Source organism: Mustelus asterias, chromosome 19, assembly GCF_964213995.1.
Source record: "Mustelus asterias chromosome 19, sMusAst1.hap1.1, whole genome shotgun sequence".
Classification (NCBI taxonomy): Eukaryota; Metazoa; Chordata; class Chondrichthyes; order Carcharhiniformes; family Triakidae; genus Mustelus; species Mustelus asterias.
In genome coordinates this window covers 29,175,956-29,202,592 of record NC_135819.1, presented here as the reverse complement: position 1 = coordinate 29,202,592, position 26,637 = coordinate 29,175,956, and the positions used below count along the sequence as shown (strand labels likewise).

General features: G+C 40.8%; 1 protein-coding gene across 3 annotated transcripts in view; it reads right to left on the bottom strand.

Annotated features, from left to right (window-relative positions):
* fgd6 (FYVE, RhoGEF and PH domain containing 6) overlaps window positions 1-26,637 on the bottom strand; it is a 143,560-nt gene that overhangs the window by 80,482 nt on the left and 36,441 nt on the right. For all 3 annotated transcript variants that reach the window (XR_013500150.1, XM_078235230.1, XM_078235231.1), the window contains exons 4-8: window positions 10,988-11,052; window positions 10,857-10,887; window positions 5,447-5,598; window positions 2,747-2,903; window positions 2,470-2,557 (exon numbers count right to left, since the gene is read on the bottom strand). Coding sequence is in view for 2 of the 3 variants with exons in the window: in XM_078235230.1 (XP_078091356.1) it covers window positions 2,470-2,557; window positions 2,747-2,903; window positions 5,447-5,598; window positions 10,857-10,887; window positions 10,988-11,052 (493 nt within the window). In the remaining variant the exon portion in view is untranslated. The remainder of the gene's footprint in view (window positions 1-2,469; window positions 2,558-2,746; window positions 2,904-5,446; window positions 5,599-10,856; window positions 10,888-10,987; window positions 11,053-26,637) is intronic.

Genomic DNA, 26,637 nt, shown 5'->3' with positions numbered 1-26,637 from the left:
AGGGTGAAGCTCTCTCTCGAGCAGAGTCACCTAGCAGCTACGTAGTTAACACCCTAAAGAATGGAACACAAATCCAGGGCAGCCTAGAGCAGCAACTCCTCTACCTAGTTTATTTTATCAATAAATACCTTTTGTTTCTAACAAAACCTGAAATCACTTGATGACGCTCGAGTGCCACAACATGACAATAATCAGCGATGGGAAACAAACGCTTGCCTTGCCAACAACGTAAACATATCATGGAATACTAAATAAATTTGGATCTTATACTCACTGGAGTTTAGACAGTAGGATATAGGAGCAGAACAAGCCCATTCAGCCCGCTCCGCCATTCAGTCACGGCTGATAAGTTTCTCAACCCCATTTGCCCACCTTGTCCCCGTAACCTTTGATTCCCTTACCAATCAAGAACCTATCTATATCTGACATAAAGACACTCAATGACTTGGCCTCCACAGCCTTCTGTGGTAATGAATTCCATAGATTTACCACCCTCTGGCTGAAAACATTTCTCCTCATCTAGGTTCTAAAGAGTCATTCCTTTATTCGGAGGCTGAAGCCTCGGATCCTAGTCTTTCCAATTAATGGAAACATCTTCCCCATATACACTATATACAGGCCTTTCAGTATTCTGTAAGTTTCAATGAGATTCCCTCCTCAGAGGAGAACGAAAGATGATCTTATCAAAACATATACGATTCTGAGACAGCTTGACAGATAGATGCTGGGAGGATGTTTCCCATAGTGGGAATTTAGAACTAAGGGGAACAGCATAAAAATAAGGGGTCTCCCATTAAGATAGAGATTAGGAAGAATTTCTTCTCTCAAAAGGATCATTAGTCTTTGGAATTCTCTTCCTCAAAGATCAGTGGAGGCTGTGGCATTGAGTATATTCAAGATTGCGTTAAACAGATTCCCATTACAATAGAGTTAAGCGTAATGGGGAAAGGCAGGGAAAGTAGAGTTATGACTGCAATCATATCCGTAATGATGGAGCAGGCTTCATGGGCTGAATGTCTGAGTTAGGTTGATTGGCCATGCAAAATTGCCCCTTGATGTCCTGGGATGTATAGGTTAGAGGGATTAGTGGGGTAAATATGTGGGTAGTGGGAGTAAGGCCGAGGTGGGATTGTTGTCGGTGTAGAGTCGATGGACCGAATGGCCTCCTTCTGCACTGTAGGATTTCTATGATTCTATTCCAACTCCTCTTATTTATGATTTTATGTTCCTTCACTCCAAGTCTCCACTTAGGCTCAACCTATTTCACCGATGATATATTTTGGCTGTGATATAGTATGTATTTATGTCGATCAACAACCAATTGCTTCAAGTTCCCATTCAAGCACACATTGCTTGGCTAATTCTTGATGTACTGACACAACATCAAGATCTTGTTTGATTACAAAGTATAGAAATCCTAATGACCACAGCAGTGAGCTTTCAACATTTGATTGTCAAACCACACAACTGGTTGAACAAATTGCAGAAAGGGTTCTTAATGTAAGGTGGGAGGCTAGTGAATATTAGAAATGGAAGTTTGGCTGTCAAAGCTGAACTAAAAAGGGCACATACTGGATTACAAAATGTTTTGATATGGATCAATTCAGAGTATCACAGAGTCATTAACCTCATCTGTCAGATGTTGACAGAGTTACTGCTGCATTTGTGAGGGTGTTAAGCAATTTCTCAACACCCTCAAGTGCAGCATGTTGAAGAACTGTGGAAGTTCTAATTTATATTTTCACAAGGGACAAACTCAGTCTCGGTGGTGGCTATCTGGTAAGGTGCCAATGAAATTGTGGCACTTTCCCTGATGGAGGAAAATAGTCAGAAGGACCTTATCTGCCACTCTGCTCTTGTATATTTTCTTGTACTAGACACAAAATGTTTCATGAATGGTTGGAGGAATGAAAAAAAGATACAAAAAAGAATTGTGATAAGCAATTTAAAAAAAATAAAGATATGCAGGGATGTCACTTTATATATGATATATACATTCAGTTCTGTAGTTTGACAAAGTAGATAAAATACAAAGCACAATTTCTAACTTTAATTCAAACAGATTATTAATTTTAAATTTCCATTATTTGTCATTGCTTCAATGCATTACAATCTGGAAATATAAAACTCTTATTAAAAGTTAATTAGATAATGACAGAGGCTACACTTCGAACAACAAATTTACCTACCTTGGTATGCAGCAAATACAATACCTGTATTTACAATGTTGTCTACCCTAGTACACTAAATAATTATGGACTGACAAGGTCCACCTCAAGGAATGTTGTATACAGTAATGCCTAATTTGTAGTGCCTAGTTTGCAAGCTTAATTCAAGAAGAAACTAAATTACATCCATTATATTGTAAGTAAACAAATACAAAAATATGAAGCATTTAGCATAACATTTTTAGACGCTTCTCTTTAACAGAGGTAACAGATTTAACAGAGAATAATGAAGTAACAATACCTGTCAGGAGCAGCTTGTACTGTGGAATCCTCTGGACAGGTTTTAACAGGTAATGTTTGAGTGCCAGGTTTGCGCAGCGAGAGCTCATCTGAAAGAAAACAGAAGCCTGAAATTTTCTAGACAAGAAGATTCATAAACCAGTTAATAATAGCTGTAAAACCATCTGAGTATTTTGGATGATGCATTTTGGAGACAGCGCACGTTATTGACTCTTCACGTGATGTGTCTACACCACAGAAATGATAAATTTGACACTAATTTTAAAAATACTTATTACCTCAAATTCTTTAACTATAGCAGCAAAGGTTGGGTTCTTCTTGCACTGTTCATCCAACAAACAAACATTCTTGTCAAACTCTTTGATATAGGTTGAGTACATCTTGAGGTATGGCCCCTTCTCCATGAAGATATCAGCAATTCTCTGATGCTCATCCCTACAGAATTATTTTGGTAATGTGGAACAGAAATAAAAGCAATTAATTTATTTAAAAAGGACAAAATTGGTAATGTTAACGTAGATCTGCTGTTGATACACAGGAAGAGGTTGCTTCAGCCTCTCTCCATGGTTCAGTGAATACATGCATCAATGTGAAGTAGCACTCACTATATAATCAAAACAGATGGCAAGTTCAGCCTCTAGTCTATATTGAGCAAGACAATCTCAGCTGTGTTAGCAATGGAGATATTTAACAGTTCAAAACTGGAAAGGAATTCCACTCTTGCTGTTTAGCAACTGCTGCTATAATTGTGTGCCACAGGTGCTAGCTAATTAGGTCAGACACAGCTGCAAATACCCTAAAACAAAACTCCAGAATTGTATAGGTATTATGTACCCATGAAGATTGGTTGCTTGAAGTTTTGGAGGTCCTTGGTAATATTTATCTTGTGATTCAATAAATTAGCTGTGAAAGGAAGACTTGCTTATTTTTAAAAGAGCAAGATCCTATACTGGGGGAAACTGTATATAAATCCCAGACTCTCACCATTTGAAGCTACTTATCTTCCACAGACAAGTTTCACCTGTTCTCAGTTGTGTAACTAGGTATTGTACCCACAACATCATGGCAGCATAGTGGTTAGCACTGCTGCCTCACAGGGCCAGGGACCTGGTTTCGATTCCAGCTTCGGGTGACTGCATGGGTTTCCTCCCACAGTTCAAAGATGTGCAGGTTAGGTGGATTTGCTCATGGTAAATTGCCCCTTAGTGTCACGAGGACTAGCAGGGTAAAATATGTGGGGATGTGGCCTGGGTGGGATTGTTGTCAGTGCAGACTCAGTGGGCCGAATGGCCTCCTCCTGCACCGTAGGAATTCTGTGATTCTTCTGTGAAAGAGCTGGTCTTCTGCAAACAAGCTGATCTTTCTTTGAACTAGTGGTGGACCATGCTAGCATCCTATAGTACAAGTAAATCTCTTTCTTTCTATCTCAGAACACGCACAGTTGTTTGAAAAGTTCCAACTCCTCAATACAGTAATAGTGCACTTCAATTTATTTTGGTATATCTGTTGGAATGAGAACAGAATTCAACTGAATGCTTAATTTTTAAGATTACTGAGGTGAATAAAAGAAAAACTGTGAAATCTGGAAATATAAAATAAAGATAAAATGCTAGACTTGTACAGCAGCTTCACCAATATCTGGGGAGGAAAAATGGTGAACACTTGAGGTGCATCCTGACAAAATGTTCACCCTTATCATCTTTTCAGAAGCTAATAGATTTGTTTGTTATTTGTAACATTTTCAGATTTTTGCAAGATATAATGCAAAAGGGTCATTGACTGTGCAACATAAACAAATACAAAAAGCCCAATGCAGCAATTTATTAAAATGAAAGTGATCAGTTTCATTTTTTGTGGACTTCACAGATGCATACCATGGAGCCTCAGGCACCACACTGGAAACTTAAATAAATGATCCCATTTTATTATATATATGTCAAGTTGCTAATTAATCTTTGATTTAGTATTTATCCACCAGCAAGTCACATTTTTAAAAAATTGTTCATGGAATGTGGACATTACAGGCTAGGCCAGGACTTATTGTCCATCCAATATTTTCTGAAAACCACTTGATGGTCACTGTGAATGTTTTAGAATTGCACAGCTCATGTGGACTGCTCCTTGTAGACTTGCAAGATGGCAAGTTGTTTGTGGTGTTGTATCTCATCACCCATTTGAGAATAGTTAAAATTTTTGTTCACTGCAGCTAAATTCAAATGTCTAAAGAACTTGGGATTACGCAGTCTCCCTATCTCAGACTATAAAATAAGCATGGCCTTCCTCTTCCACCCAATCTACTGAATCATGAGAGAATCATCGTTAGAGACGGCCTCCGAACCTTGACCAAGAACAGTGCTAAATGATCTTTATATCGGCTTGAACTAGACTTTTTCTTTATTCTTTCGTGGGATGTGGACATTGCTGGCAAGGTGTTGCCCATTCCTAATAGCCTTTGAATGGAGTAGCTTGCTAGGTCATTTCAGAGGGCAGTTAAGAATCAGCCACATTGCTGTGAATCTGAAAGTCAGACCAAGTGAGAACGGCAGATTTCCTTCTCTAAAGGACACTTAGTAAACCAGCTCGGCTTTTACAACAATTGATTATACTCATCATCATCACCATTATTGAGACCAGCTTTATATTCCAGATTTATCAAATTCAAATTCCACCAGCCGCTGTGGTGGGATCTGAACACGTGCCCAAATTATTACCTGGGTCTCGGATTACTGGTGTTTGACATTACATCAGCCCCCAACTCACTCGTACTCCTCATCTTACTGTCACTGTTTATTTTGAAATGTCCTGGTTACTAATTTACATTGTCATCTCTCAGTGACCTCCTTTCAAGACTGAAAAGCCCATATTTCTTCAACTGTCTTCATAATTCATTCCTGTTATGATATTGATTAGATGCAAATGTTTATGCCAGTCAAGGAATAGATTTTATCAACCAAACATGATGCTGAAAGATTCATTACCAGTGTGCCATTCTCTCTTCCAGTTCTCGCAGCAAACCCCGATTTAGTTCATACAGCTGTGGCAGGTAGTACAGGATCTGATTCAAGACCTTATCTTCAATCACTTGTTTTCCATACTGTCTTGAAGATTGGATCACTGAATCCCGGAAATCCTGTCGGAATCCAGATGAACGGAAAAAAACAAAGCTGTTTTCAATATTTAAATCTCTTGATTTATTATTGCATTTTATCATAAAAATACAGATAAAGGGTATAAAATTGTAACCTAGTTGCGGGAATATGTAAAGTTTGAATTTTCAGATTTAACCTGCTTATAAATAAGAAAGTTTCAAAAATTGGATCTTCTTTATTGGAAGGGAATATGATGAGTCTTAAATTACCAAAGGGTGGGTTATAGCAAATAGGAGACTTCTACAAGCTGTGGAGGGATCAAGAGTGAAGGGCCACAAATAAAAGATGAAATACAAGAGATTTAGAATATGGAACAGGATCGTCTTTTTTGCACAGAGTTGTGAGACTATAAAACACTGAGAATTAGTGGTCGAAGCAGAAACTATGTTAAGATTCAAGACTAGATTAAGAAAAGGGGGTTGAGATCATTAGGGTGGGTAAACTGCATGGAGGGTAAATGCAGTTATAGATGGCTTTTATGTATTTCTATGTCCTTTTGGTTTTGCTCATCTTATGGATGAAAGCAGTAAGTTTAAGTTGATGAACAGAAAAATCACTAAAATGGTATTTAATTACACTGCTAATAGTAATTGCGAATCAGGTTCATTAACAGGTTGATGACACAAGCCAAGGGAAAAAAAAATCTAGATTATTTTGCAATGTAAGACCACACAATAACATGACAAGTGTATAGTGAATTACAAGATCTTACACCTTACATGCAAGCTAAATCCAAAAAATGTTACCTTCGAATGGTATGGAAAAAAAAATCAGCACTGGAGACAATTCATAACCAACTGCTAGATGAAATCTACTCTTGCTAAAAATACAACAATCTCACTGCTATTGGGAGAGGGCTAAGAAAGTTGTTTTTTCTGTCTATGTTTGGACTTCCCCTGGGATATCTGTGAGAACGTCCAAGTGTCATATATGAACATCCCTGTGCTGGAGTGGGCAGCAACATAGTCAATAGAAAACATGTTTCTATTTGTTATTAAAATACTGAGCCTAGTACATATGCAGATGTATTTCCGTCCTGTGGAGAAACCATAGGAATCTCAGTGGGATACAGAAGAGCAAAGACCTGGCATGTTTTTCTTTAACCTATGCCTGAAGATAACCAATTCCCAAGGTATAGAGGAAAATTTCCTTATCGGTTTTAGAGTACAAATAACAGACCTGAAATGGTTCAAAATTGGGATTTGAAATTTTCACATTCAAATTGTGTGCAACTTCAGATTCTTTCACATTTTTCTACCACAGCTACACTTCTCAATAAAATTTTATTCTTAGATCTTCATTTTACATGTATAATTTATATTTTAATCACAAGTGCACCTCTAAAATTGAAAACCAAACGCAAATCGTTCCTCAAACTTCAATTACAATATAACTTGAATGATGCAATAACATTGGTGGTGCAAATGTGAGATGTTGAACCAGGTTCATAAACACACAAAATTACATTTCTGGTTAACTGTGAATATTTCTATCTGAATAGGAAAACAAAAAATATATCTAAATTTTGAACAAATCAGAGCATTATTTGCCATATCACCTCAATAGTGACTTTCCACATCAAACACCTATCCCTCATCTCAGAGGCATTCGACCTTCCACAACACAGGTTCCCAAACTACGTCCGTGGGACACCTACAGGCGGTCTGTGGTCGGTTTTCGTCAGCACATGTTGACACAGAGCAGGCTATCAAAATGCTGACAACGGGGTGTGGTGTGTTAATGGCTTACATGTATGCACTAACATAACCCTGACTTGCCAGCATGGGTAGTCATGTGGGTCAATACTGGATATGTATGCACAGAGAACTACTTGGAAATGTCATTTTTTCCCCTTCCCAAATTGGTTCCAATTCTTAGTTCATCACCCACAGATTCCCCACCTCCCATCTGCTTCAGGCCCTGTTACAACAATTATTTAAAATATCACCCATTAAAACATGTGATGTGGAAATACAATAATGAAGATGAAAGAGTTATATGAACATTAGAACTTCACTAATATTGGGAGATATGCGACCATTCATTTTGGTCATTGGGTTCTGAACATTTTCAAGTTTTAGAGGAACAAATGTCAAGGAGGAGATCTGATTAGAGCAACATTTATCATTTACTCAAATTTTCACCAAAAATATATATGCATTTCTATGATCCAGCGAACAGAACTGAATCACTGTGCTGTCAAACATCAAGTTCATATCTATTTATAATAATTTTGTCGAGGCCAGTCTTACACCACCAACACCCTTTATTTACACAGTGAATAAAGTGCCGCTTCTGTGGCTACAGTAGACAAGTCAAAGCATGGAGACCTACAGAGCCCGGTTCAGACAGAGGCAACTGGTTTTAAACTCCTGCTACTCCTTTCAAATTGAACGGAGAAGTCTATAACATCTACATCAAGGATGGGCCTATATATCGTTCCTGGCTAGCACTTTCATTTTCGCTATTTCACAGTGCATCAGACATTGTCCTGGGCGAAGGACACTGGACCCAGAGAATCACATCTTTCTTCGTCAGAACGGGTTTAATTTCATCTGCAGGTTGGCCTCTGAATCTGCCATTCAGAATCATGTCTTTTAATTTAATTAGAATTATTTTAGAATCCCTACAGTGCAGATGGAAGCCATTCAGCTCATTGAGTCTGCACCGACTCTTCAACAGGCTTTATTCCCCGTAACCCCAAGTATTGACCCTGCCAATCCTCCTAAGCAGCAAAATAGCGTGGCCAACCAACTTGATCAGCACATTTTTGGACTGTGGGAGGAAACGGGAGCACCCAGAGGAAATTCATGCAGCCACAGGGAGAACATGCAAACTCCACACAGACAGTCACCAAAGGCTGGAATCAACCCTGGTTCCAGGCACTGTGAGGCAGCAATGCTAGCCACCATGCCACCCACACAGGATTGGGTTCTTTTGCATCTAGGTCTTGATTTGCCTTGTAGGCACCAGCAAGGTTTGGTAATTCCACATACAAAGCTATCTTGCAACATGTTGTTTGGGGTGCCCAAACTCTGTGCTCTGTCAATTTTTGTAATATAGTCAAAAATTCAGTGACAGATTCCCCGGGGTTCACCTGCTAGACAGCTTTGGTTCCTAGTACCTCTTTAACCAAGCCTACTAACTCATTAAAGGTTTTCAAATCAGGGGCATCTGGATAGGTCAGACTTTTATCATGCTGAATGTTGGGATCCCACACTCCATCAACAAGATTACTTCTGCTTTTCATCTCCATTGATATTATTAGCCCGGAAGTAGTAACGCATGCACAGTGCGTGATGGGCCCAGTCTTCTATGATTGCATCATAGGTTTCAAGTTTACCAAAGAGGCACATCTTTTTCTTCGCAGAGGAGAATAATTTGTCTTAATGGTGAAGGTTGTCCGTAGGGAAGAAAAAAAAACTCATTTTACTCCTCATTGGGTGGCATGGTGACACAGTGGTTAACACTGTTGCCTCACAGCACCAGGGACCCGGGTTCGATTCCCAGCTTGGGTCATTGTCTGTGCAGAGTCTGCACGTTCTCCCTGTGTCTGCATGAGTTTCCTCCGGGTGCTCTGATTTCCTCCCACAGTTCCAAAGAGGTGCTGGTTAGGTGTATTGGCCATGCTAAATACTCCCTAAGTGTATCCGGACAGGTACCAGAGTGTGGCAACTAGGGGATTTTCACAGCAACTTCATTGCAGTGTTAATATAAGTCTACTTGTGACATTAATAAATTCTCTTTACACATTGTCAATGTTATAATCTCGCTAAGGCTAGTCTTCCGTCACCAGCACGCTTTGCTTGCATACAAAATAAAGCATGGCTTCTGCAGCCAAAGTCAAAGCCCGGAGACTTACAGTGCCCGGTCAGGGTAGAGACAGTTGGTTTTAAACTCCTCCTGCTCCTTTCATATTGGGCGAGCCTCTGCTCGCTCAATAGGGGAATTTGTGCTCCAAAGGCCCACCAGGAGATTTACTGACAATCCCCCATATCACTACTTTTCAATATATAAAACTGCTTCCACAGTTTGTGCTTGAGCACATCTTAAAAGTTTATAAGATAAAGGAGCAGAATTAAGCCATTCGGCCCATCGAGTCTGCTTCGCCATTCGATCATGGCTGATATGGTCCTCATTCTCATTTTCTTGCCTTCTCCGTATAACCCTTCAACCATTATCAATTAAAAATCTGTCTAACTCCTCAAATTTACTCATTGTCCCAGCATCCACCACACTTTGGGGTAGCGAATTTCATAGATTCACAACCCTTTCGGAGAAGTTATTTCTCCTCAACTGTGTTTTAAATTTGCTACCCCTTATCCTCTTGTCCTAGAATGCCCCACAAGAGAAAGCATCAACTCCACGTCTACTTTATCCATATCTTTTACCATCTTGTATACCTCAATTTGATCTCCCCTCATTCTTCTAAATTCCAGAGAGTATAAGCCTAAGCTATTCAATCTCTCTTCATACGACAAACCCCTCATCTCTGGAATCAATCATGCCAACATAAATACTTTTAAGTAGTAGAGATTTTGCAGTTTTGAACTGGCTGACATTGCATCATACAAATTACTATTCTTTCAGAACTATAACCAGACTTTAAAAAACCACTGTCTAAATGACTAACTATTCAAAATGACTAACTATTCAAAAAAAATTTCTGAAGAAAGCAAGCAAACAATTCTGAACTGCTGACCCAAGCAATGTACAACCTATCACAGTAAAAGGCAGAGTTATTTTTGGATCCAGTGGTTTTGCATTCAATGTAGCAATGATATCTTTGCAATTCACCCTTTGGAAAGTCAATGGTTTGTTTTGCTAACACTGGGAAGTAGCATGTGATTAAAGACTACCAGATGATACAGTAACACAAAAATGGAAGGCATTGACAGGTGGCCAGCTACTTCCCTCACACATGTCTAAAATGCGTATTAAATCCTTTTCACTGTTGTTCATGGGCAACCACACATTTCTTCAAATATGCGACAGCTGACCAGCACATACCAAAAACTATTTCTCAAAAGTAGAGGACCAGAATGTTATTCAAAGTCTATTTAAGTTCATTTTTTATGGTGACACTAAAGCACTGCACTGCAGAAGAGGATCTTATTGCAGACACTTTATTGTACAACACAGTCTATATAGGCCACCTGTTCTAACCAAGTTCTTTCATCTACTCATTTCAAAGAGCATAAAAGACTGGAATTAGAAAAGCAGAAAATCAATTACTCACAATGTGCAAGAGCTTCAAAACATCCACAAATCTGTTGACAAAAAATCCATAGCGTTATTCGTTTACACAGGAATGGAGATTATTCAAACTCTGCTGCAACTTTTAAATGTCAAAATCAACACGATACCTACACTTTCTCTGAGCTCATGATTTCTCTGGCTATATGATAGACTTTGGTTTTCTTTCCTTCGTCATTCTGCAGAGAATGTTAAAGACAAGCATTAGAAAGTCCATCACTATTTACAGCAAAATAAAATGTTGCAGTATCATTACACAAAATAAACGGCAAAACTTCAAAATAAGATTCAAGGCTCACACATTGAATTACCAAGGAATTATTTGCCTCATTTGCCTATAAACTGCAATCCATAGACACTTCCATAAAAATAGTTTACTCCCAATAATTTGAAGTTATTTTCACAGCTACTAAAAGTTCTGCATTAACCACCTAATTTCAGTTAAGCAAAGTAAATAACAATGTGGTAATTTAGTACAATTTTACTTGCGTAACTTGACTTGAGTCACTTTCTTGAACCACTGCAATCCATGTGGTCTGCGTGTACATACAGTGCTGTTAAGAGGAGAATTCCAGGATTTTGACCCAGTGACAGTGAAGGAATGGTGATATAGTTCTATGACATGATGGTGTGCAACTTGAGGGGGGGGGGGGGGGGGGAATTGCATGTAATATCTTTCCATGTGTCGTTTGTCCTTGTTCTTCCAGGTGTCAGAGATCATACATTTCAAAGGTGATTTGGCAAGTTACTGCAATGCATCTCCGAGATGATACACACACAGACAATGTGTGCCACAGATGGAGGGAGCGAATACTTAAGGTGGCTGATAGGGTGTCAGTTAAGCTGGCTGCATTACCTGGGATGGTGTTGAGCTTCTCGTGTGCTGTTGAAGATGTAACTTTTTCTGGCTGACTTATGCCTAGTAGATGGTGGATAGGCTTTGAAGAGCCAGAAAGTGAGCTACAGAATCACCAGCCTCTAATCCCATTACAATAGGGAATGAAATATTACAAGTGGTTTGAATCTGACCCACTCATGACATTCAAGGAGGAATAATTCACTTGAAACAAATTCAAAGAGCATGGAGAAACAGCATACATCACTCTGACATAGATCAGACTGGAGTATTGGCCAAATGCATTGAACACTCGATGATTCTATACAGAATAGAAATATTCTTAAGTCTTGACAAACTTGTGCAGTCAATAAGTTGAGAAATGCTGGACTTGAAAGCTGTGCAGTATCAACATCAAAGTTAGACAAAGTGGAGCTAGTGTTCCTCTACTCCAGGCATATAGCTTCATTGAAAACACATAGGGGCATCTTCTGCAGTTGTATGACACCATTTTTTCACACTGTAACACCTCTTTAACATTACCAATTTCTATGTCAATTGGAGAATTTGTGCGCTGAAACCCTTAATTAACTAGAAACTAAGTTGATTTTTTAAAATTCTTCCACAGGACATGATAGTTTATGCTGATGAGGCCAGCATTTCTTTTTGCTCATCCCCAATTGCCTTTCAAAAAGTGCTGGTGAGCACCCTTCTTGAATTGCTGCAATCCATGTGGTGTAGATGCACCAACATTACTGATTGGGAGGGAGTTCCAGGATTTTGACCCAGGAACAGCAATATAGTTCCAAGTCAGGGTGGTGTGTGGCTTGAAGGGGAACTTGCAGATGGTAGTGTTCCCATGTATCTGCTGCCCTTGCACTTCTAGATGGTAGAGGTCTCAGGATTGGAAGGTGCTGTTGAAAGAGCCTTGGTGAGATGCTGCAGAGCATTTGAGGTGATGGATGGGATGCCAATCAATTGGGCTCCTTTTTCCTGGATGGTGTTGAGTTCCGTGAGTGTTAATGGAGCTGCATGCATCCAGGCAAGTGGAGAGTATTTCATCGCGCTCCTGTCTTGTGACTTGTAGATGGTGGATAGGCTTTGGGGAGTCAGGATGTGAATTACACGCTGCAGAATCCTCAGCCTCTGCCCTGCTCTTATAGGCATAGTTAGTTATATGACTGTTCTGGTTGAGTTTCTGGTCAATGGTAACTCCCAGGATTTTGAGTGGGGGAATTCAACGGTGCTAATGCCATTGAATACCAAGGCGATATGATGATTCTCTCTTGTTGAACTTACATGTCTCATATTTCTGGTAGAATCCTTACAACAGGAAATGGGAAACTTTCTTTTCTACTTGTTTAAGTCCAGTGAAAGGATGGTGTGCTAACCCAATGCATTAGGTATATTTAACCTTATGGAGCTGGAGTCAAATATGGCTAAACCACTCAGTGGTCCCCAAAAGATGATGCAGTAATACAAACGTTATAAATTAAAAAGAACCACCAACAACTTTCTGTCTCCTCTTCCCCACAATTTTTGACTAGTTTCCAATTTCCTGGCTCCAATCATTACATTACCTTGGACGTCCAATCTCTCTACATCTCCATTCCCCACCAGGATGGTCCAATTGCCTTCAGTTTTTCCTTGAAATGAGGCTCAACCAGTTTTCATCGACCATCACTCTCCCCCACCAGCTGAATTTGTTCTCTCGTTGAACAATTTCACCTTCAATTCCATTCAGGTCCTAGAATCATAACATAGCATCCCTGTATTGCAGAAGGAGGCTATTCAGCCTATCGAGCCTGCACCGACAACAATCCCACCTAGGGCCTATCCCCATGACCAAAATGTATTTACCCTGCCAATCCCCCTGACACTAAGGGCCCTACCATTTTGATTTTAAGTGCTGGGCGGACTTGAAACTGGGAGTGTTTCAGATCCGACTTTTAGACCCGTTCTGTGGCACCCCCATACGCACTCTGCCTGCAAAAATATCAGCGAGTCCAAATTGCGCTGCACAAGCCTGTGGGCGGGGCTTAACGTGCCCAAATCCCTGCAGCTCCGATCAGCGCCTCTAACTGCGCACGCGAAGAAAAAAATGATAGAATGCTGCTCCCCTGCCACATCCCTCCTGGGCCGGATAAATGTGTCCCCCTGGCCCCCACAGACATTGCTCCACCCCGCAACATTACTGACCCCCTTATCCCCCCACCCCCCAGACTGATCACGGGCCTCTACCCCCTTTCACCCCCACTGATCTCAAGCAGAGAGCTGTCGGACACTAGGCACTTACCTCCTCACTAACCCTCACTGATGGAGTGCCCGAATCGGACTTATATTGAGCATGTTGCGTGCCGATTCCAGATGGGCGAACGCAGTGGTAAAGGGGTAAGTGCCGCTAAAATTGGGCGTGCAGCCCATTAAGTCAACTTAAATGCATTTTTGGGTCTTGGCAAAGGGGGAACCGGCATGGATCATGCTACTCGCCTCATGCCTGACCTTACCAAGTTTTCGCGCCCGAAAACAGATGCAACACGATGGTAAAAATCAGGCCTTAAGTAGCAATTTAGCATGGTCAATCAACCTAAGCCGCACATCTTTAAAGTGTGGAAGGAAACCGGAGCAAATCCACACAGACAGTGACCCAAGCTGGGAATTAAACCCGGGTCCCTGGCACCCATATGGGTCCTAGCTATGCCTGTTTTTATTAACTCTTTCTCTCCACAGGTGCTGCCTGATCGGCTGAGCATTACCAGTATTTCCTGATTGAGACAGTGGACTAAGTGAAGTTGTCTCAGTTAAATTGAACACTAAGGTAGGCAATGACGCAAGTATTTTATTCACATAAGCACAAATGATAAACATGTCTATACTGGTAAGCAGTTTTGTTAACAACAGCTTACGTTGAGGGAAAATTATTAGCTACATGATGGACGATACATTTTTGTAGATGCAGTAGGGAGGCAATGGCCCAGTGGTATTATTGCTAGACTATTAATCCAGAACCTCAGCTAATTTTCTGGGGACCTGGATTCGAATCCCGCCACAGCAAATGGTGGAATTTGTAGTCAATAAAAAATGTCTGGGATTAAGGATCTACTGATGACCATGAAACCATTGCTGATTGTCAGGAAAATCCATCTGGTTCACTAATGTCCTTCAGGGAAGGTAACCTCCTGTCTTTAACTGGTCTGGCCTACATGTGACTCCAGAATAACAACTATGTGGTTGACTCTCAACTGCCCTCTGAAATGGCCTAGCAAGCCATTCAGTTCATGTCCCACAAATGAATAAAAAAGTAGGGTGAATGAGCATAGATCCCATTTACGATCAAATAAAAATCAAGCAAGAACAACTCGCATTTATAAAGTGCATTTCACAACTACCAGACGTCTCAAAGCGCTTTACAGCTAATTAAGTATTTTTGAATGTCGTGACCAATGTAGGAAACCCAATAGACAATTTAAAAACAGTAAACTCCCACAAGCAACAATACAAGGAGAAAATGATATTAAGAACATAAGAAATAGGAGCAGGAGTAGGCCATCTAGTTCCTCAAGCCTGCTCTGCCATTCAATAAGATCACGACTGATCTGATAGTGGGTTCAGTTTCACTTACCCGCCCGCTCCCCATAACCCTTAATTCCCTTAATGGTTAAAAATCTATCTATCTGTGACTTAAACACATTTAACAAGGTAGCCTCTACTGCTTCATTGGGTAGAGAATTCCAAAGATTCACTACCCTCTGGGAGAAGTTGTTCCTCCTCAACTCTGTTCTAAATTGATTCCCCCGTATTTTGAGGCTATGTCCCCTAGTTCTTGTTTCCATTGTAAGTGGAAATAACCTCGCTGCTTCTCCCCTGTCTAGCCCCTTCATTATCTTATATGTCTCTGTAAGATCTCCCCTCAACCTTCTAAACTCCAATGAGTACAGGCCCAGTCTACTGACTGAGGGATACATATTATTCGGTAAAAGATGTCAGATGTTAACAGGATATATATTCAAAACAAGAGGTCTTTGCCCTTCCTGGTTCTAGAAACTGTCCTATCTGGATTGCAGATAGTCTTCAGAGATGGCAAATGTGAACAACAGCTGCCACCACTCAGGTTGCTCTCAAAATGATTTGGATTCCTACACATTAGTTTCCTGATTTGCCTTGATTGCTGCACGGAGAAGCAAGCGAAGGAGCTCTCTTTAAAAGAAACATGCAAAAAAATACAGTATAAAAGGTGGCCATTCGATCAATTGTGCCTATGCTAGTGCTTCAATAGAGATACCAACTTCCCTGATCTTTCTTCATAGCTCTGCATCGTTTTTACTTCAACTTTATACATCCATTCCAATTTTGAACATTATGGTCAGAAATCTGCTTTTACACTTTCAGATGGCAAATTGCAGAAGAAAACTTATTGTTTTAAAAAAACAGTTTCTTCATGTCACCTCTGATACCTTTGCCAATCACTTTAAATCTATGTTCTTTGGTTACTGACCTATCTGCCATCACTTTAATGCCTCCTTATTTATCAAAATTATTAATCGTTTTGAATACCTCTATCAAATCTCCTTCAAACCTTCGAAGCAAAACAACTCCAGCTTCTCCAGTTTATCCACATAATCACAATCCATGGTATACTCCCAGTCAATCTCTTCTGCATACAATAACTATCACCAGAGAAAAAGTACAAGAGAAATAATGGGGCAAAAGACTGCTAAGTCCCCTGGCTTGCATCCCAGGATAGTAAAGAAAGTAGTGACAGAGATAGTGGATGCACTGGTCGTAATTTTTCAAATCGTGTTTAAATTCTGTAAAAGTCCCAAAGGATTGCAAAACTGCCAATGTAACACCCTATTCAAAAAAGGAGGGAGACAAAAAACAGGTAACTGTAGGCCAGCTTAAATTCTGTCATTGGGAAAATGTTAAGAGTCCATTATAAAGGATGTAATAGCAAAACATTTAGAAATACATAATATAACCAAACAGAGTCAGCATGACTTCATGAAGGGGAAATCATGTCTGACAAATCTATTATAATTCTTTGAGGTGGTAAGGAGCAGGATAAATAAAGGGGAACCAGTAGATGGAATATACTTGGATACCCAAAAAGCTTCAACAAAGTATCACACAAAAGGCTACTTAAAAGGTAAGAGCCCAAAGTGTTGGGGAGAGTACATTAGCATGGATAGAGAATTGACTAACTGATAGAAAAGAGTTGGGATACGAAGGGCATTGTCAGGATGGCAACCTGTAACTCATTGAGCTTTTTTTTATTCATCTGTGGGACATGGGCGTTGCTGGCTGGTAAGCATTTATTGTGTGGAGATGCCGGCGTTGGACTGGGGTAAACACAGTAAGAAGTTTAACAACACCAGGTTAAAGTCCAACAGGTTAATTTGGTAGCAAAAGCCACACAAGCTTTCGGAGCTGCAAGCCCCTTCTTCAGGTGAGTGGGAATTCTGTTCACAAACAGAGCATATAAAGACACAAACTCAATTTACATGAATAATGGTTGGAATGCGAATACTTACAACTAATCAAGTCTTTAAGAAACAAAACAGCATGAGTGGAGAGAGCATCAAGACAGGCTAAAAAGATGTGTATTGTCTCCAGACAAGACAGCCAGTGAAACTCTGTGGGGGTTACAAATAGTGCAGTCATCAATAGTGGGTCATCAAGTATGTTCAAGGCTGAGATAGAAAGATTTTTAATCAGTAAGGGAATCAAAGGTGATGGGGATAAAGCAGGGAAGTAGAGTTGAAGATTATCGTATCTGATCAGTCATAATCTCAACGAATGGCAGAACAGATTCGGTGGGCCGAATGGACTAGTTCTGCTCCAATGTCTTATGCTCAGGAGTTACAAATAAAGCATTTATTGCCCATCCCTAATTGCCCTTGGAGGGCAGCTGAGAGTCAACCGCATTCATAAGGCTCTGGAGTAACATGTAGGCCAGACCAGGTAAGGGCAGCAGATTTCCTTCCTTGAAGGACATTAGTGAACCAAATGGTTTTTGCCAACAATCGATAATGGTTTCATGGTCATCAGTAGATTATTTTATTCAGATATTTTTTATTGAAATCAAATTCCACCATATGCCGTGGCAGGATTCGATCTAGGGTCTCCAGAATATTAGCTGAGTTTCTCGATTAATGGTCTAGTGATAATACCACTAGGCCAATGCTTCCCGAGTGCCAGAGGGATCAGTAGTGGGGCCACAATTATTTACAATATATATTAGTGACTTGGACAAGTGAAGTGAATGTACTATTGCCAAGTTTGCAGATGACACAAAAATAGGTGAGAAGGCAAGTGGTGGAGATGACAGAGTTAATCGAAGGACATAAGACAGTTTAGGTGAGTGGGCCAAAACTTGGCAGATGGAATACAATGTAGAAAAATGTGAAGTGAGTACTTAGTTAGGAAGAATAAAGGAGTGGAATATTATTTTAATGGAAAAAGACTGTAGCACAGAGAGATTTGCAGATCGTTGTGCAAAAATCACAAAAGTTAGCATGCAAGTTCAGTAGGTAATAAGGAAGGCAAATTGAATATTGGTTTTTATTTCAAATGGAGTGGAGTATAAAAATGGATAAGTCCTGTTAAAACTATACAAGGCACAAGTTAGAATACACTTGAAACACTGACTAGCTTTGATCCCTTATCTAAGGAAAGATATGGTGACAATCCAGAGAAGGTTCACTAGGTTGATCTCTGGTATGAAGGAATTTTCTTATGAGTAGAGGTTGAGTAGATTGGGCCTGTACTCATTGGAATTCAGAAGAATGAGAGGTGACCTGATTGAGATATATAGGATTATTAGGGAGCTTTACAGAGTGGGAAGTGAGAGGACATTTCCTCTTGTGGGAGAGTCTAGGATCAGAGTAAAGGGGTCACCCATTCAAGTCAGAGATGGGGAAGAATTTCTTCTCTCGGGGGTAGTGAATCTGTGGAATTCTTTTTTGCAGAGGGCTGTGGAGACTGGGTCATCAAGTATGTTCAAGGCTGAGATAGAAAGATTTTTAATCAGTAAGGGAAACAAAGGCGATGGGGATAAAGCAGGGAAGTAGAGTTGAAGATTATCGTATCTGATCAGTCATAATCTCAACGAATGGCAGAACAGATTCGATGGGCCGAATGGACTAGTTCTGCTCCAATGTCTTATGCTCAGGAGTTACAAATATTTGGGGCAACTTATTAGTTATACTTACATAAACTTGGGCTGCATGTTGCAAAGGATGCCTAGGAAAGGGTAGAAGAACAGGGAGGTTGCCAGGAGGTAGCATTAGCCTCAGACTTGCTAAAATGGGGTTGTTGCTGGAAGAGACTGAGGAGCTAGCAGTTATGGCAGTCAACAGAAAAGGTTTGAGGTTTGCTGTAAGAAATCTAGATGTAACTAAAGACTAGGGATTGCTATAAGAATCCAGAAGACAAGGAATTTGTCACAAGGTCCAAGGCGTCGGTGTTAAATCTGTTAGAATTCAATATTAGGAGTGGAGGTAATTGCTTTAAGAAGAAAGTGAAAGCTGCCTTCAGCACTCAGCAGCAATTGTAGACGGAGATGGAGAGAAAGAAAGAGAAAACATTCAGCAAAATAGAATTTAGAAGTCTTAAAACCCGAAAAGGGTTCTGCATGCATATTAGAATCAAGAATTGAGAGTGAAGAGACCAGATCAGAGGGATGGAGTGGAGAAGATCCCAGAAGTTTCAGGAACCAAAAAGATTCCAAAGGCCTTGGAATCCATAGGAAAGACATGCCTTGTGCCATTGAATGTTAAATATTAATCTTTCTTGTCCAATAAGCCTTGCTAGTTTGTACTAGTGATTGTCTTTTTTGCCAATAAGGCTAGTCCCTGATAATTTCCTTACAATGGGATTTGGTATAAAGTTCAAATCCCAACAAAGTAAGCTGTTTTCTTTCACCTAATTGAGAAGCTACGTCAATATTTTGCAAATCATAGTCTATCAGATTTGCTTTCAAGACATCACTATTTATTTCTCCGAGTTCCCCAGCTTCCATATCTTTCTCCATGGTAAATGCTGACAAAGAATATCTTTAGGAGATCTCCCCCATATCCTAGGGCTCCATAAATAGATGGCCTTGTTGATCTTTAAGAGGCATTATTCCCTCCCTAGTTATTCTTTTGCCCTTAATATATTTGTAGAATCTCTTTGGATTCTCCTTTACCTTATCTGCCAAAGCTATCTCGTCTTCTTTTTGCCCTCTTGATTTCCCTTTTAAGTACACACCTACACCCCCTATACTCAAGGGATTCACTTGACCCCAGCTGCCTATACCGGATATATTATAAACCACATATATGTGGTATATAAATTATCTAGAGTAGAATGTAGGTGGTCTGTTTAGTAAGTTTGTAGATGACAGAGATCGGGGGAGTTGCAGATAGTGAGGAGGATAGCTAGAGGATACAGCAGGATATAGATAGGCTGGAGGCTTGTGCGGAGAAATGGAATTTAATCCAGACAAATGAGAGGCGATGCATTTTGGAAGGCCTAAAGCAGGAGGAAAGTATATAGTAAGTGGCAGAACCCAGAGAAGTATTGTCCAGATGGATCTCGGCCTATATGTCCACAGTTCTCTGAAAGTTGCAACACAAGTGGAGTACGCTTGCCTTCAATAGTCGGGGCATAGAGTATAAAAATTGGCAAGTCATCTTGCAGCTGTAAAGAACTTTAGTTGGACCACATTTGGAATATTGCGTTCAGTTCTGTTGCCACACTATCAGAAGGACATACAGACTTTGAAGAGGACACAAAAAAGGAGGGTATTAGCTATGAGGAGAGATTGGGCAAGCTTGGTTCATTTTCACTTGAACATTGGAGGCTGAGGGGGTGACCTGACAGACGTTTACAAAATGAGGGGTGTGGAAAGAATGAATAGTCTGAGGTTTTTTTTTCCCCCAGGGTAGAAATATCAATTACTAGGGGACATAGGTTTTAATATAAAAAGGGGAAAGTTTAAAGATGATATGGGGCAAGTTTTTTTTTAAAACAGAGGGTGGTGAGTGCCTGGAATGCGCTGCCAGAGGAGGTGGTAGAAGCATCTTGACAGATACATGAATAGGCCAGGAATAGAGGAACATGAACTGTATAGAGGAGAAAGATTTTTAGTTTAGAAAGGTGTCATGTGTCGGCACAAGCTTGGTGGACTGAAGGGCCTGTTCCTGTGTTGCACTGTTCTTTGTTCTTGACTGAGAACAATATCCTCCTAGAAGTGCTACTGGGAAGGGTTTAATCTAGAGCGGAAGGGGAATGGGAATCTGAGGGGGAAACAAAGACTGAAACATAGAAAGCAAAAGTGGAGGGTAAAAGAAACAAGAGCTGGCAAATTGGCATACACGAGCATGATATGTTTTCTATTACAGAGACATAGCTGCAAGGTGACCAAGACTGGGAACTGAATATCCAAGGGTATTTGATATTTAGGAAGAACAGGCAAAAAGGAAAACGGGGTGGGGTGGCGTTGTTAGCTGAGGGTAAAATCAGTGCAACAGTGAGAGAACATTGGCTCAGAAAATCTAGATGCAGAATCAGTTGGGTGGGGGAAGGTGGGTGGGGGAAGGTAAACTAAGAAGCAACAAGGTGAAAGCGAAGAAGTTTGATGTGAAACTAGGATCCAAAATCTAAACAAAGGAAAGTACGAAGATACAAAGTGTGAGTTGGCTAAGTAAAATTGGAAAATTTCATTAAAAGGCATAACTTTTATGGCTTTTATGGCAATGGCTAATATTTAAGGAACAAATGTATGCATTGCAACAGTTACACATTCCTTTCTGGAGCAAAAACACAACAAGAAAAGTGGCCCAACCATGGCTTACAAATTAAATTAAGGATAGCATTAGATCCAAAGACGAGTCATATAAAGTTGCTGGAAAAAGTAGAACGCCTGAGGATTGGGAGCAGTTCAGAATTCAGTAAAGGAGGACCATGAGATTAAGCGGCGAAAAATAGAGTACAAGAGTAAACTTGGAAGGAACATAAAAACGGTCTGTAAAAGCTTCTAGGAGTATCTAAGAAGAAAATGTAGGTCCCTTAAGAAATAGGTGAATTTATAATAGTGAACAATGAAATGGCAATACAATTAAATAAAATACTTTAGTTCTTTCTTCACTAAGGAAGACACAAATAACTTCCCAGAAATGCTAAGGAGTCAAGGTCTGGTAAGAAGGAGGAATTAAAGAAAATGAGTGTTACTAGCAAAAGAGTGCTGGATAAATTCATTGGGACTGAAAACTGATAAATTCCCAGGGCCTGATAATCTACATCCCAGGGCACGAAAGGAGGCGGCTATGGAAATACTGGATGCATTGACTGTCATCGTCCAAAATTCTGTAGATTCTGAAACAGTCCTGGCAGATTGGTGAGTCATGATGTGGAGATGCCGGCGTTGGACTGGGGTAAACACAGTAAGTTTAACAACACCAGGTTAAAGTCCAACAGGTTTATTTGGTAGCAAAAGCCACACAAGCTTACAGAGCTGCAAGCCCCTTCTTCAGGTGAGTGGGAATTCTGTTCACAAACAGAGCATATAAAGACACAAACTCAATTTACATGAATAATGGTTGGAATGCGAATACTTACAACTAATCAAGTCTTTAAGAAACAAAACAGCATGAGTGGAGAGAGCATCAAGACAGGCTAAAAAGATGTGTATTGTCTCCAGACAAGACAGCCAGTGAAACTCTGTGGGGGTTACAAATAGTGTGCCATGAACCCAATATCCCGGTTGAGGCCGTCCTCGTGTGTGCGGAACTTGGCTATCAGTTTCTGCTCAGCGACTCTGCGCTGAATGGCAGCAGGTAAGTGGCAGTGCAGCCTGAGTGAGATTCAGCTAGAGTGAGGGTATCAGGAATTTGGTGAGTGGCCGATGTAATCTTGTTATTTAAAAAAGGAGGGAAAGAAGTAATGGAATTACAGACTGGTTAGCATAATGTAAATAGGGAAAATGCGAGAGCCCATTATAAAGGATGTGATAACAGGACATTTGATTTAGGCAAAGTTGACATTGATTGATCACTTCTCGGCCTTTTAGCTAAGATCAAGCATCAGATCAAGCCCAAGATAGGACAATGCCTTATGTTGTCAGCATGGATCTTGTTTGTCTCTTGTGGGGACCATGAATTGGATTCAATTGGATTTTGGAGCAAGCAAGAAATGGATTTGCCTAGTCCATTCAGAGCATTGGCATTATAACTTTAAGGATGAAATTTTTAAAAATATTATAAAAAGGAAATAATGTTTGACAGATCTACTGGTATTTTTTGAGGATGTAAAGAGTAGAATAGGTAAGGGTGAACCAGTGGATATGGTGTATTTGGATTTTCAGAAAGCTTTTCATAAAGTTCCACAGAAGACCAGTGAGCTTGTGCAAGCCAGTGGGAGAGAAACTGCAGCCTGAGTGAGATTCAGCTAGAGTGAGGGTATCAGGAATTTGGAGCGGAGTGGGAATTCGGTGCAGAGGGGACAGAGGTGCTCATCTTCAGGAGGAGTGGAGAGGCGCACCTGCAAGGGAGACGAGAGGGCAAGTTAGAGGTAGAAAGAAATCGAACAGTGCTGTCAAAGCCAGCAGGTAAGTGATTGGCTGGTGACTGGTAAGTAGTTTTTCCTTTGTTTTTTTTGTCCTGGCATTGTAGTTGTTGTAAGTTAACTTAAGGGTTAAGTCATGGCAGGAAATCCCAGACCCATATCATGCTCCTCTTGTGCGATGTGGGAATTCAGGGATTCTTCCGGTGTCCCTGGCTCCTTCATGTGCAAGATGTGTGTCCAACTGCAGCTCCTGTTAGACTGCTTGACAGCTCTGGAGCTGCAAATGGATTCACTTTGGAGTATTCACAATGCTGAGGAAGTTCTGGATAGCACGTTCAATGAGTTGGTCAACTCACGTTCAATGAGTTTGGGCGGCACGGTAGCACAGTGGTTAGCACTGCTGCTTCACAGCTCCAGGGACCTGGGTTCGATTCCAGGCTTGGGTCACTGTCTGTGTGGAGTTTGCACATTCTCCTCGTGTCTGCGTGGGTTTCCTCCGGGTGCTCCGGTTTCCTCCCACAGTCCAAAGATGTGCGGGTTAGGTTGATTGGCCATGCTAAAATTGCCCCTTAGTGTCCTGAGATGCGTAGGTTAGAGGGATTAGTGGGTAAAATATGTAGGGATATGGGGGTGGGGCCTGGGTGGGATTGTGGTCGGTGCAGACTCGATGGGCCAAATGGCCTCTTTCTGTACTGTAAGGTTTCTATGGTTCTATGATTTCTATGAGTTGGCCCAATCCATCAGACAAACCAACCTCCCATCCATGTCTGTCTGCACTTCCCACTGCCTCGACAAAGCAACCAGCCTAATTAAGGATCCCACACACCCTGGACATTCTCCCTTCCACCTTCTTCTGTCAGGAAAAAGATACAAAAGTCTGGGATCACGTATCAACCGACTCAAGAACAGCTTTTTCCCTGCTGCCATCACATGTTCGAATGGACCTACCTTGCATTAAGTTGATCTTTCTCTACATTCTAGCTATGACTGTAACACTACATTCCGCACTCTCTCCTTTCCTTCTCTATGAACGGTATGCTTTGTCTGTATTGCATGCAAGAAACAATACTTTTCACTATGTTAATACATATGACAATAATAAACCAAATCAAATCGAAATGTATCCCAGGACGTTCTGGGAAGCTAGCGAGAAAATTGCGGGTCCCCTAGCAGAGGTACTTGAATCATCGACAGCCATAGGTGAGATGCCTAAAGATTGAAGGGGAACAAATGTTGTGCCTTTGTTTAAGAAGGGCTGCAACGATAAGCCTGGGAACTACAGATTGGTGAGCCTAATGTAGTGGGTAAGTTGTTACAAGGTACTCAGAGACAGGATCCATAGGCATTTAAAGAGGCAAGGATGAATTAGGGACAGTCAGCATGGCTTTGAGAGTGGAAAATCATGTCTCACGAATCTGATTGAGTTTTCTGAAGGGGTAACCAAGATAGATGAATGAGGACAGTGCAGTCGATGCTGTCCACATGGATTTTAGCAAAGCCTTCGACAAGATACCACATCATAGGTTGTTGCATAAGGTTAAACTTCACAGGAGCCAGGGTGAGTTAACCAATTGGATACAAAATTGGCTTGATGACAGAAGACAGAGGGTGGTTGCAGAGGGTTGTCTTTCAAACTGGAGGCCTGTGACTAGCGGTGTGTCTCAGGGATTGATGCTGGGTCCACTGTTATTTATATTATTAATTTGGATGAGAATTTATGGGACATGGTTAGTAAGTTTGCAGATGACACCAAGATTGGTGGTATAGTAGACAATGAAGGTGGTTATCTAGGATTGCAATGGGATCTTGATCAATTGGGCCAGTGGGCCGATGAATGCCAGATGGATTAATTAAGATAAAATGTGAGGTGATGCATTTTGGTTGATCGAATCGAGGCAGGACGTACTCAGTTAATGGTGGGGCGTTGGGGAGAATTATAGAACAAAGATCTAGGGGTACAGGTTCATAGTTCCTTGAAAGTGGAGTCACAGGTGGACAGGGTGGTGAAGGCAGCATTCAGCATGCTTGGTTTCATTGGTCAGAACATTGAATATTGAGTTGGGACATCTTGTTGAAGTTGTACAAGACATTTGTAAGACCACACTTGGAATACTGTGTACAGTTCTGGTTACCCTATTGTAGAAAGGAAATTAAACTACAAAGAGTGCAGAAAAGATTTACTAGGATTCTACCGGGACTTGATGGTTTGAGTTATAAGGAGAGGCTGGATAGATTGGGACACTTTCCCTGGAGTGTAGGTGGCTTAGGGGTGATCTTCTAGAGGTCCATAAGTTAATGAGGGGCAAAGAGAAGATAGATAGTCAACATCTTTTCCCAAAGGCAAGGGAGTCTAAAACTAGAGGGCAGATTTAAGGTGAGAGGGGAGAGATACAAAAGGGTCCAGAGACGCAATTCTTTCACAGAGGGTGGTGAGTGTCTGGAACAAGCTGCCAGAGGCACTAGTAGAGGCGGGTACAATTTTGTCTTTTAAAAAGCATTTAGACAATTACATGGGTAAGATGGGTATAGAGGGATATGGACCAAATGTGGGCAATTGGACTAGCTTAATGTAAAAACTGAGCAAAATGGACAAGTTGGACTGAAGGGCCTGTTTCCATGCTGTAACTGACTCATAAACCCTCTCCTTGTTGCCAACAGATGTACATTGGAGGCAAGTTGCTGTTTGCTGACCATATTTTTAATGGTTATAGTAACTCCTTTAATGATCTGAAGACGCAAATTACCAAAACGTATGACGACTACCTAATGGGCCGTCACCTGCTGTATGACTTTAGGTTCAAGTATTTTATGCACTACTATTTGTCAGCTTACACTTACAATATTCACTATTTTGTAGGTGCTCTTTACCTGTGAAAGAAATGAAACAGTTGACTGAACGTTAATTCTGTCAGACACCCATTTGGTAATAATCCTGTTACATTGAATTCTGAAAAGGTTTGTAGAGGTAACATAAATGCAGTAATTCCTGTAATTATGTTAACAGTTCCAAGACATCCAGTGATACTGAAACTACGCACCAACCCACTCACTGGCTGTTCCAGAGCACCGGAGGGATATAGAATGGCAGGTGGAGTTTAATTTAGATCAATGGGAGGTGATGCATTTCAGGCTATATGCTGTAAACCTCTTAAGAGGTTAGTGTACAAAATAAAAATGGATGGGAATGGAAGTAATATATTAGCATAGATTGGAGGCAGGTTGCTAGCGGAGTGCCACAGGGATCAGTGCTTGGTCCTCTGCTCTTTGTGATTTTTATTAATGACTTAGAGGAGGGGGCTGAAGGGTGGATCAGTAAATTTGCTGATGACACCAAGATTGGTGGAGTAGTGGATGAGGTGGAGGGCTGTTGTAGGCTGCAAAG